This window comes from Ornithorhynchus anatinus, chromosome 18 (genome assembly GCF_004115215.2).
Source record: "Ornithorhynchus anatinus isolate Pmale09 chromosome 18, mOrnAna1.pri.v4, whole genome shotgun sequence".
Lineage (NCBI taxonomy): Eukaryota > Metazoa > Chordata > Mammalia > Monotremata > Ornithorhynchidae > Ornithorhynchus > Ornithorhynchus anatinus.
The window spans coordinates 12,739,439-12,752,411 of NC_041745.1; the positions used below are offsets into that span (position 1 = coordinate 12,739,439).

At 56.2% G+C, this 12,973-nt stretch overlaps 1 protein-coding gene across 2 annotated transcripts in view; it reads right to left on the bottom strand.

Moving 5' to 3' along the window:
* UBE3A (ubiquitin protein ligase E3A) overlaps nt 1-12,973 on the bottom strand; it is an 80,108-nt gene that overhangs the window by 18,440 nt on the left and 48,695 nt on the right. For both annotated transcript variants that reach the window (XM_029083015.2, XM_029083016.2), the window contains exon 6: nt 6,157-7,403. In XM_029083015.2, coding sequence (XP_028938848.1) covers nt 6,157-7,403 — 1,247 coding nt within the window. The remainder of the gene's footprint in view (nt 1-6,156; nt 7,404-12,973) is intronic.

Sequence of the window (12,973 nt, forward strand, 5' to 3'; positions counted from 1 at the left end):
TCTGCCGTAACGGGGACCGCTGGGTATCTTTTTTGTTGTCCACAGGCCCCCAGAAATCTTTTCCGAATTGCTTCTGGGTCTCCCAGTGGGCTCCCGGCACCTCCTATTCCGGATCAGCCAGGCAAATATCAAAAGCATCTAACAGGGAAGCTTTTTTTTTTTTTAAAGCATCCCGCTGAGGTGGAGGGCTATTTTCCTTCCGAAAAGAAGGGGATGACCCCTAAATGCCGTCAAATTTCGCTGAGTTCGGGTCGCAGAGAGAATTTGCTCTCACTCCCTGTAACAGTATTTGCGGCATTCGCTGAGCAACTGGTACGTGCCAGGCATCGTCTCCATCTGTTGCCCAACTGCACAGTCCAGGCGCTTGCGACGGTGCTCTGCATATAGTAAGCGCTCAATAAATACTACCGAACGAATCCCCATTTTACAGATGAGGTAACTGAGGCACAGAGTGGTTAAGTGACTGGCCCAAGGCCACACAGCAGACAAGTAGCGGAGCCGGGACCTCCTGACTCCCAGGCCCGGGGCTCCACCCCCTAGGCCACGTTGTCACTACACACTATCTTGCAGCCTGCCCAAGGTCTTCCTGGCCTTTTTTGAGTTCTCAGTTGGCATCACTGGGCCGCGTACTGCTCAGAAGCAGAGAGGCCGAGTGGAAAGTGCCCGGGGCCTGGGAGTCAAGAGACCTGGGTTCCAATCCCGACTCCACCGCGGACTTGCTCTGTGACCTCGGGCAGGTCACTTAACTTCTCGGTGTCTCCGTTTCCTCGTCCACGTTAACGGGGGATTCAATACCTGTCCTCCCTCCTGATAATAATAATGATGTCGGCATTGGTTAAGCGCGTACTATGTGCCGAGCACTGTGCTAGGCGCTGGGGTAGAGAGAGGGTAATCAGGTTGTCCCACGTGAGGCTCACAGTCTTAATCCCCATTTAACAGATGAGGTAACTGAGGCCCAGAGAAGCGACTTGCCCACAGTCCCGCAGCTGCCAAGTGGCAGAGCCGGGATTCGAACTCATGACCTCCGACTCGCAAGCCCGGGCTCTTTGCACTGAGCCCCGCTGCTTCCTAATTAGACCGTGAGGCCCCACGTGGGACCTGATTGACTTGTACCTACTCCAGCACTCGGTACAGTCCTCGACACGTAAAATGCATTTGAGAAGTACCACGGCTGCTACGACCAGTATACTGCGACGGAATCTGGATGCGAATCGACTCCCCGGATACAGACCGATGTAGCACTTATAATTTTCTTCGAACTTGTAAGTTCGAGGCGCCGGGTGGCTAGATTAGAGGATCCTTGGCGGCAAGGCTCCCGTCTACCGATTTGACTGCACTCTCCCAGATGCTCGCTAAAATCCTCTCTACCCAACAGATGCAGACTACTGACGGATCGATGCGCTGGCAAAACGGTGGACAATTAGGTGCGCGTCTGCTCCGATATACTTGTCAGCCGCGTGACTGTGGGCGAGTCACTTCACTTCTCTGGGCCTCAGTTACCTCATCTGGAAAACGGGGATGAAGACTGCGCGCCCCACGTGGGACGACCTGATTCCCCTGTGTCTACCCCAGCGCTTAGAACAGTGCTCTGCACACAGTAAGCGCTTAACAGATACCGACGTTATTATTATTATTATACGACCCCAACAGTCTCCTGCACAGAGACCTACTGCCTCAGAGCCGTCCGATGACCACCGTAGCCTCCCGAGCCGGAAAGGTTTCGCTATCCGCAGACCCCGTGCTCGAATCCACCGGGACGGCAGCCCAACGGGCCTCGGCCGGGGCCTCCCGCCCCGACACGGTCCCGGATTCACCCCGGCGGTGACGGGGAGTGCTCAGATGTCCTCATTCCACAGAGGCCTACGGCCCATTTTCAAGATCAACCCGAAGTCTGGGAACTCCTGCACCTTTTCTTGTTAACTGAGAAAACCTTGAACCCTGGCTGTCCGTTTGTCAATTAGGCCACTTAGAGACGATCTATATCTTTGGACCGTCCGTGGGAGATTCGGGTTCCTCGGCAAGCCATCTTTATCCCTTCTCTCCAGGAAGGCCGGGAGAAGTACAGTGAGCTCTCTACCCATCTGAAGAGGGATTTGTGGGTGAGAATGCTGGAAGTACTAACTTGGGCTGGGATTAACTGGTCTGACACTGTTCCCTTGAAGTTAAAGCCTGGGATTCACACGCACAGCCTGTAGAAAGAAAAGATATCCGGGGGTCTGCTTTAAGCTCCGCACGCGGTAAACGCTCCATAAATGCCATCAATTGACCGACGGGGTCCATCGGTGCGTCGCCTGAATACTACTTGTACGGGGGAATGAGAAAGGACCTTCTCAGTGCCGTCCTCTTGAGTTATTCCCGTCGAATCATTCCTGAGGAGTCAGTTGGGACCTGAGGGGGTTGAACCGGGGAGGCACAACTTGGATTGTGCCCCGGCGGGGGAGGCTTCGGACCAATTCTTTAGGAACCAGTCACTGAGGGCAGTGTAAAATCAGCAGATGCCTTTGACAAACCTTCCTTACTCAGGCTGCGAGTTCCGGGTGGGACGGGGGCTGGGACTCATCTCCATATGCCATACCGTGGTACGGTGCCTGGCACACAGTACGCGCTTCAATACCACGGCTACTAATATTAGTCTACCATATGAACCTCTAACGGTACCGGGAGGTTCATATTCTAGAAGCTGATCCGGGGTCTCCAAAGACTTAAGGTCATGCAGACTGGGAAGAAGGATCTCCTTGCCTTGGGACTCTTTCTCCGGGGATAGCCCGTCTTCTTGCAGGTCGGCCCCCAAGCCCAAACTGATCTGAGAAGTCCCCGGTGGTCTGCCTGTCTGTCCGTGGCTCAGTGGCAAGAGCCTGGGCTTTGGAGTCAGAGGTCACTGGGTTCGAATCTCGGCCACTTGTCAGCTGTGCGACTGTGGGCGAGTCGCTTCACTTCTCTGGGCCTCAGTTCCCTCATCTGGAAAATGGGGATGAAGACTGCGAGCCCCACGTGGGACGACCTGATTCCCCTGTGTCTACCCCAGCGCTCAGAACAGTGCTCTGCACGTGGTAAGCGCTTAACGGAGCCCAGCATTATTATTATTCAATCCTACCTGAAACCCTGCAGAGATCCCTCTTGTTCAGCTGAGAAGCAGCGTGGCCTAGTGGGGAGGGCACGGGCCTGGAAGCGGGAAGGACCCGGGTCCGTCCGGTCATTCGACCATATTTACCACGTGGGACGACCCGATGACCCTGTATCTCCCCCAGCGCTTAGAACAGTGCTCGGCACCTAGTAAGCGCTTAACGAATACCAACGTTATTATCATTATTATTACCGAGCGCTCACTGTTCCAAGAGCTTGGGAGGTACAACACCCCGGCTCCGCCACTTGTCTGCCGAGTGACCGGGGGGCAGGTCGCTCGACTTCTCTGGGCCTCGGTTGCTTTCATCCGCAAAATCAAGACCGTGAGCCCCGTATGGGACGTGGACCGTATCCAGAGTCATTCGCTTGGATCTACCTCGAGGCTTAGTAGGGTGCCTGGCACAAAGCAAGTGGTTAGCAAATATCATTAAAAAAACCCCAGGCATACACCTCTTTGGGCGACGCTCCCTTGGTGGTTCAACTCTGTCGCCTCCTTTGACCGGAGGAATGCCACGTGGTGATTCAAGGACCGCTACGGCCTGGACAATCAGTGGCGGTTCTCGGCTAAAGACGAGTGTGCAGAAAAACACGGTCGGAGACGCTATTACCTCAAACGGAACTCTGGTGCAATCCGGAGTGGCATTTCTCAAGGCTCAGCTTTCCTTAACACCCTCAGTCATGTGTGTGTCCTACAATCTCTAGGAAATTCAAAGAAGCCAACCCCTTGGCTTTTTCACACGATTACAAATCAGTAGAGTGGATATGCAACGGAAGATCTCTAACTGTTGCTTTCCTGCCGATGCGTGCGCACCAAATGACCTATTGATCTCTTTAGAAGTTTTGCAATTTATGAGAGAAGAAAGAACTTGAAATTAGAACCCAGCTCCGCCACTTGTCTGCTGTGTGACATTAGGCGAGTCACTTCACTGGGCCTCAGTTACCTCCTCTGTAAAATGGGGATTAAGAACGGGAGCCCCATGTGGGGCCGGGACCGTGTCCACCCTGATCAGTTTGTATCTATCCCACCGGTTGGTACAGTGCCTGTAATAACACCATAAATACCATAAAAAACTAGAGAGCATTACGGGCGCACGCGCAAAAAATGTGTTCTCTCGATTTAGGAAGCGGCCACGTCTAGAGAGTCAATAGTCGATCCGGAAAAGAAGATACTCGTACTTCTAGGGATCTGTCGCCCGGATTTCTTCGAGCAGATCTCACCTGCTTCGCTCACAACCGAAAACGGCACCTCGGTCTTACGCAGGGCGGACCTGGATCCTCGCTCTTGGACAAGGCGGCACTTCCGTCACCTCGCTGAGACCCGGGGCGTATTCTGCCAGAGTTGTGCGCTGAAATTCGAGAATTCCTTAGACCCGGGACGCTCACCCTGCCAATCTAATCCCAGCCGGTGGCATCCAGACCTGGGCCTTCCATTCCACGGAGCGCACCTCTCCTGCGAGACAACCGTCTCGCGTCCCCCACCGGGGGACTTGTCTTGGAAGGGAAATCTTTCCCGAAAATGCTCCGCCTCTGCCCACAGCTCCACGGAGAGGTGAGAGCGAAGGAACTGTGGCGAGAATAGGAAGCCCCCAAAGCCTGCCAAAGACGCCCAGACCGAACCGAGGAGATGGCCTGCTGCATGCCCAAGACGGAAACTCCATCCGCGCTCCCCTCACCTCACCCGGTCCTTGCCCAGCCGCGTGAGGGGCTCCCGGAAGATGCCGCCAGAAGGCCGGCGGTAAAAGGGGCCGGTGAAAACCGACGGCCTGACTTCCCGTGGCTCGCCGGGACCGCAAGGGAGCGTGACTTAGCGACCGAAGGGTCACGGTGAGGGACGGGTTTCGGCTCGCCTCCGATCCCCCCCGGAACACCGGTTCGGAAGGGGCCGCCTGGGCTTAAGCGTCTGCCGTGGACGGAGGGTGCCGGCCCAGCCCGCCGCTGCCAGAGCAGGGCGGGAATCGGTGACCCCTCACTAATCCCGTGGAAAGACTCCAGCCCCGGCTCTGACGCCCCAGAGTCACCAGGCCTCGCTGCTCTACAGGTAACTGGAGGAGAAAGAAGGGGGCGGAAATTCAGCCCCAGATGCGGATGGCCTTTGCCCTTCAGAAGGGGCGAAGGGTTTATTCGAGGACCCCTTCGGCAGCCGGAGGGTAGGCCCGACCTCGCGGGACTGCCCGCCTCCAGGACGGGGGGCGGACGGTCATCTCGGGGTGGCCGCGGGGCGAAGGAAGTTACTCCCTTCAGCCAACGGCGACCGAGACCTCCTCCTCCCTTCCCCTCGCACTGTGCTTGTCCGCTCATTTGTATATATTTTTATTACCCTATTCATTTGGTTAATGAGACGCACATCACCTTGATTCCATTTATCGCTACTGTTTCTGTCCGTCCGTCTCCCCGATTCGACCGTCAGCCCGTCAGTGGGCAGGGACCGTCCCTATCCGTTGCCGATCTGCACGTTCCCAGCGCTTAGTACGGTGCTCCGCGCATAGTAAGCGCTCGATAAACACTAGCGAATGAATGAATATCTACCAAGCCGCCGGCCGACCCGAGAGGAACTCCGTGAGGCAACGGGAGAAGAGAGAAACTTTATCGAAGAGGCCGCGGAGGTCACCGGGAGAGTCACCGCTTCTTCGGCCTCCGCGGGCAGAGAGGAGGAGCGAGAGGAGGGAACCAGGAGGCCCGGGGTGGGAGAGGAGGAAGGGAGGCTCCGTAAGCACTTCGCCCGTCACCCCGCTCTCGCGGCGCTCGGGTCCCCCACCTCCCTTTGACTCTACCGCCCTTCGCCGTAACTCCTTTCGGCGTCTGTCTCCCCCCCGGGGACCATCGGCCCCTCGCGGGCAGGGGTCGCTCCAACCCAGGCAACCGTATCGTACCCTCCCTTCGCGTTCTGCGCCCGCTAAGTACCCGGACGCCGCCCATCGGCTGACCGCGGGGCACATCGCGGCTGGGAAGAAGTGCCGGGCCCCGCCGCCCGCCCCGTGAGCCGCCCCCTCCCGCTTCCCGAGGCGCCGACCGCCCCGTTCGCCGGCGACTCACCCTGACGAGGGCGTCGTCGATGATGTGATCCCGTCTGACCTTGAGGCGCAGGTAGGGGTTCAACTGCTGGCCCTGAACCAGGCTGTAGAGAACCGTGATCCGCCGTTCACTGTACATCCGGATTCTATTGTCATAATACAATCCCAGGTTCTTGGTGACAGCATTCAATATAAAGGGGCAGGTCATAAAAGAGAATTTATTTTCCGTTTCTACTTTGAAAAAAGTATAATCCTTGTCCATTTCTAGGATGTCGTTGAGGGGCTCGTTGACGAACTCTTCGAAAGGGATGAGCGGTCTCCTGCAGTCGAGAGTTTTCACCCCGAGTTCCGTCTCCAGGGGGTCGACGCGCGGCCCCTTCTTGTTCCTTCTCTCCTCCCCCAGGAGCTCCTGCAGGGTCAGTTCGCTGGACTCCGGGATGGGCTCCTCGTCCTCCTCTTCGTTGTGATCCGTGTCCACCTCCCCGCCGACCACGTTTGCATAGTAAACCATCTTTAAGCACTTGGAAGCGGCGACGATGGCGTCGTCGTCGTTGACCAGGTTCCGGCTGCTGAATTCGTTGCTGATGACTTTGTAGGTGATGAGCTGCTGGAACGTCTCCATCATCCGCCGGATCTGGTCCGCGCTGTACCGGGACCACAGGCGGATCAGTTTGGCCTGGGCGGCGAGGGGCAGCTTGCTCATCGCTTTGCAGAACAACGGCAGGGCCATCTCCAAGTACTCCGGGCTGTGGAGGTTGCCGTTCTCCATGACGATAATGAAGAGGTTCAGATAGTTCGGGTCGCGGGAGTACACGTTGTGGTACGTCAGGTCACATTCCACGTTCGGCGACAAGTACACCAGGGCGTTCAGAAAGGCGGTTTCGATCTTCTCGTTGGAGAGCAGGCGGGTGTAGATCCTCCGGACGGCTTCCACGTCCACCGACACCTCGTCGGGGCCCGGGCGGTGGCGGTCGTTATTGCCCTGCGAGCTCTCCCCGGGCCTGGAGGACGACGCCTCTGGGTCTTCCTCCATGGCCACGGCGGAACAGGCCGCCTTCTCCTTCTCGTCTTCGTCCTTGTCTTCGTCCTTTCCTTGGAGCGACTTGAGCTCCTCCTTGGTGTGCTGCTTGGCTTTACGGAAGCTCTGGACCAAGGCCTCGGCACTGGAGAACACCCTTCCGATGACCCGGATCAACGGGGAGTAATCTTCTCTCTCTCTGCATAATTCTAGGATCTCGTACACCTTTTCTTCCGTCAGGTAGGTCACATCTACGCGATCGGGGAGGAAAAACAAGAGGACGGTTTTGAGACCGACGGAACGTGAATTTTTGGCAAAGGTCAACGGACCATCCCCGGACCAGACTCCTCGCGCCAACGTGGCGCGCGCCTCGACGGGCCGGGGGAAAGACCAATTCTCTGCGCTCTTTGGATTCCTCTGAAACTACGGGTGCGTTCGTCTGCTTGTCGGATTTCCTTCCCGAGAGCTAAAGCTCGGGCAAAAATCGGGGGCTTGCTCGCTACGCCTTCGGCGGATGAGCTCAAAATCCGTTGGCGATTCTTACTCTGGGATGTTCTTGGAGATCATGGCTAACCGGCACTTCGAAGAGATTTCTCCACTTTTGGGAAACGAGCTACTAAGTGATTAATCTAGGGACTCTAGCTAATCTGAAGGTAAGTAGCAGAAGGGAGAAATATTCACTTGATCACCTAGAATTTTCACTGATCAGTAAGTTACAGGCCTTAGAGCAACCGGCCGTGTTTGTTTTTTTTTAAAAATCGCTTTGCTAAAAGGAGTCCAAAGAACATGAATTCTCTCGCCTTCAGGAGGCCTTCCCTGACTAGGCCCTCATTTCCTCGCCCTACTCGCCCTCCCTTCTGCATCAGCTATGCAGAAGCGGCATGGCATAGTGGATAAAGCACGGGCCTGGGAGTCGGAAGGTCATGGGTTCTGATCCCAACTCCGCCACTTGTCCGCTGCGTGACCTTGGGCCAGTCGCTTCACTTCTCTGGGCTTCGGTTACCTCACCTGGGAAACGGGGATTGCGACTGTGACCCCACGGGGGACAGGGACCTGTGTCCGACTTGATTTGCTTGAATCCACCCGGGTGCCCAGTACAGACCCCGACACACAGTAAGCCAACAAATATCATTATTATTACCCCTTTAAGCACTGTGATATCCACCCCTCCTCCAGCCCCACAAAACTTACGTAGTCTCGTTCTCTGCCGCTTCCCCTATCTGAAATTTAGTTGAATGTTCATCTCCCCGGTGGACTGTAAATCCTGTACGGGCAGAGATATCACCTAACTCTGCTACGCTGTACCCTCCCAAGCGCTTCGTACAGGGTTCTGCACGAAATAAGGGCTCAGTGAATGCCACCGCTTAACTGACGGATTATATGCTTTAGTCTAAAATATTCCACCACTAACTTCTGTAAATTTTGAATTCAGCGGTTCATATGCCTGTGCATACGACCCGGATCAATAATAATAATAATAATAATGCTGGCATTTGTTAAGCGCTTACTACGTGCACAGCACCCTTCTAAGCGCTGGGGTAGATACAGGGTAATCAGGTTGCCCCACGTGAGGCTCACGGTTAATCCCCATTTTACAGATGAGGTCGCTGAGGGCCGGAGAAGGGACCTGCCCACAGTCACACAGCTGACAAGTGGGAGGGCCGGGATTCGAACCCTCGATCTCTGAGTCCCAAGCCCGGGCTCCTTCCGCTGAGCCACGCTGCTTCTCTTGTCCAGCTTCAAGCTGGACAGAATCATGATACGCCCACTCGCCGGACATCTGGACCCTATTGTCAGAACAGAATCTCAGATTCCTGGTAACGGCATTCAGTAAAAAAGGGGCAAGTCCCTGAGGAGAATTTCTTTGACTTCTCCTTATTTACCCTATTTATTTGTTACCTATTTATACCACTTCACGTACTTATTTCTACTTTGAAAGAGGTGTAATGCATGTCCATTTCTAGAATGCCACTGAGTGGTTCGCTCTGCACAGGCACGCACACCGTTCCGCAACACGAACGGTTCCTTCGTTTGGTTCGCGTCTCGGAGGCTTCGTCCCGCACCCGTTCCCCGGACTCGGCGGTGACGGCAGTGGAACCCGGATAAATGCGGTCCTTTTGCTTCCGGCCGAGGGGATGACCAGCACCGGACCAACGCTCACTCTTAACGAGAGCCGGATCAGCCCCGAAACTGGAGGGGAGGACGATGACCCAGGCCTCCCGTGCGTGTCAGACTCTCTTAATACCTCCCGGCAGAATGTCAGCAGTTTGAGAAACGGCCCGGCGCTGCTGGCTCGCTTGCAGCTTGGCTCCCGTCTTTCACCGCCGAACGGAGGGGCGGGATTTCGTCGTCACCCCTAAATGCGCCGCTTTACGCTACCTTTTCCTACTCGCCTTCGGCCCGATGTCCCAGCCACACCGGGACAGCCGCTCGGAATTCTATCCCCGACCTCGGAATCTAAAGGGCTGGCGGCCCGGCCCCGGTTTCGACGACCCCTCGTCCGGGTCGTCAGTGGCGACCCGCAGCGCCATCCCCGTGGAGCAACGTCCGAGGAGCGGCGGCGGCCAGGTGGAAGCCGAACCGGCGACGACAACTCCATCGGAGTTGACGCGGGGCGCCTGGGGCGTGCTGCCTGTGGGGGACGCTTTTCAGGAGGGCTTTTCAGGGCGGGGGGAAGAGTGGTTTGGCAGACATGAGGGCAGAGGAAGTTCCGGGCAGGAGGTAGGGTCAGACAGGGGTATGTCTTTTTTTTTTAAAAAAAAGGATATCTGTCAAGCACTTACTGCGTGACAGGCACCGTATCACGTGCTGGGGCAGCTAGAAGCTAATCAGGTCGGACACAATCCACGGCCCACCCGGGGTCGCAATAATAATAACAACGTTGGTACTTGTCAAGCGCCTACTATGCGCCGAGCGCCGTTCTAAGCGCTGGGGGAGATACAAGGTGATGGGGCTGTCTGCCGTGAGGTTCGCAGTCTTAATCCCCGTTTTACAGATGAGGGAACTGAGGCACAGAGAAAGTGACCTGCCCAAAGTCACACAACGGACAAGCGGGGGAGCCATTAGAACCCAGGTCCTTCCGACTCCCAGGCCTGCGCTCCAGCCACTAGGCCGGGCTGCTTCTCCGGCGGTGACGTTTCGGGCCTGCCAAGATATGCACTGAACGAACGACATCAGGGCCATTACCAGGCGGAAACCACTTCAGAAGAGGCACGACCGCCGGGATCAGCTGAAAGGCTGGGTGGCTTAGACTGGCTGGATCTCAAAAACGCCTAATTACGATATGGAAAGCGCCGTTCAATTGCGAAGGGGATGAGATTCGGCGGGAAAGGGGGCGGAAGGAGGAGTTTTCCTCCCTGATCTGGAAGGCACCGTAGGCACAATCTGAGAAGCTGCGACGAACGTTTGTTATGTCATTTGAAAAGTCCCGATTCCGCATTCCGGGCCGTGCTCTTCAGAAGGAGGTGTGTCTTCCTTCTGACAATAGTAATGAAGGTATTTGTTAAGCGCTTACTTTGTGCTAGGTTATGATAATGTTGGTATCCGTTAAGCGCTTACTATGTGCCGAGCACCGTTCTGAGCGCTGGGGTAGACACGGGGGAATCGGGTCGTCCCACGTGGGGCTCACGGTCTTCATCCCCGTTTTACAGACGAGGTAACCGAGGCACCGAGAAGTGAAGCGACCCGCCCGAAGTCACCCAGCGGACAAGTGGCCGAGCCGGGATTCGAACCCATGACCTCTGACTCCCAAGCCCGTGCTCTTTCCACTGAGCCACGCCGTTCTAAGCCCTGGGGGGAGGGGGGGGGGATTCAGGGTGATGAGGTGGCCCCACATGGGGCTCACAGTCTTCGTCCCCATTTTACAGACGAGGTAACTGAGGCCCAGAGAAGTGAAGCGACTCGCCCACGGTCACCCAGCTGACAAGCGGCGGAGCCGGGATTAGAACCCGCGACCTCTGACTCCCAAGCCGGGCCTCCTTCCGCTGAGCCACGGCTGCTTCTCGTAATTACGGTGCTTGCTAAGCGCTTACTGTGTGCCAGGCACTGTTCTAAGCGCCGGGGTGGATACAAGTTACTGGGGTTGGACACAGTCCCTGTCCCACATGGGGCTCACACTCTTAAATCCCCGTTTTACAGATGAGGTAACTGAACTCCTGAGACGTTATGCGAACAATAAGAATGATGATATTAACCGCATTTAAGTGCCCACTTTGCGCCAAGCACGGTTCTAAGCGCTGCGCTGTATTCAAGGTAATTCGGTTGCCCTACATGGGGCTCAGAGTCTTAATCCCCATTTTACAGAGGAGGTAACTGAGGCCCAGAGAAGTGAAATGACTTGCCAAGGTCACACAGCAGCCAAGTGGCGGAGCCGGGATTAATGATGATAAGATAATGATGACGATGTTGGTATTTGTTAAGCGCTCCCTCCGTGCAGAACACGGTCCTGAGCGCCGGGGGAGATGCAGGGTGAGCGGGTCGTCCCACGTGAGGCTCACAGTTAATCCCCATTGTTACAGATGGGCTAACTGAGGCACGGAGAAGCGAGGTGACTCGCCCGGGGGTCACCGCCGTTGACAAGCGGCAGAGCCGGCATTCGAACCCATGACCCCCACGCCTCTGACTCTCAGGCCCGTGCTCTGGCCACTAGGCCACACTGCTCTCTACTCTTTCCCCTCCCTTCTCCCCGTACCTCTGCTCCCACCTGTCTCAAAGAGGAAGCTGCTTCTTCACGCATCTCGCCCTCGACTCTTCCACCTCCGGCCCGGCTTCTCTCCTCAAACCCGTCACACCGCCCTCCGCCTTCAGACCCTCTAACTTTCCTCATCTGCGATCCAAACCGGGCTCGTCGGGTGATCCCGACGCGCGCTCATTTCTCTTCTACGCCTGCTGCGCAACCTGGTGTTGAGAGAGGAACTTGAGATGGGGTATCACGGGCTCTGACGCTATTTCTTTCGATACCGGGCTTCGCTGAGCTCCACAGGCTTGCGCTGGGGAGAAATTATTACCTGATTTCCCCAAAAGCGCGCTAACCAAATCACAGAGTAAAAACATTCACTGTGGGAGCGGAAGGACTCTCCGTCATCTTGGCGGCAAGTCAACGGTCCAAACGATCGCGATACTAACATTTCTTCTCGCTCTCACTGAATGCACGGATGGGTAAAAGCAGCCCGTAACCTCCGCCGAAGGAAGTTTTGAGCCCGCCACCGGTGAGCGAAAAGTGAGTGAAATGCACAGATAAAGAGTGGAGCAGGAGGGGTGGGGAGGGAGAGGGCGTGAGCGGTAGCTGACGGTCTTCAAGCCAACAGTCGCGATTCTGAGTGGACAGGAACGGGGAGCACCAGGAGGTCCCTGAGGCGGGGAGAGACAGATTCCGATGGGCGTTTCACCGAGATGAGGCCGCGCACAGTGCGGGAGAGAAGAAAATGGGGGGGGGACACCGGAGGCGGGGGGCTAAGGGAGGAGGAGGATTCGGAAATCCGGCCAAGAGACGATGAGGGCTCCGGGCGGGGTGGTGGCTGGAACGGTGGACAGGAAAGGGTGGACTTGGGAATCGTCGTGGCCAGACAGATTCGTGGAAAAGGAAATGAGTTAAAAACGACCTTTGAGATAGGTCACGATTATTGACCGTGACGACGAAGGAAGGAGGAGGACACGGCTTAGGGGGAAGGACCAAAAAACTGGTTTTTGTCCGTAGACTGTGAACTCCTTGTGGGGCGAGGGCTGTGTCTATCCAAGTCTCCCAAGCCCTCAGTCCAATGCTCTGCACCCAGGAAGAGCTCGAGGAACTCCACTGACGGACTGATTGAATTAAGACGTCAGC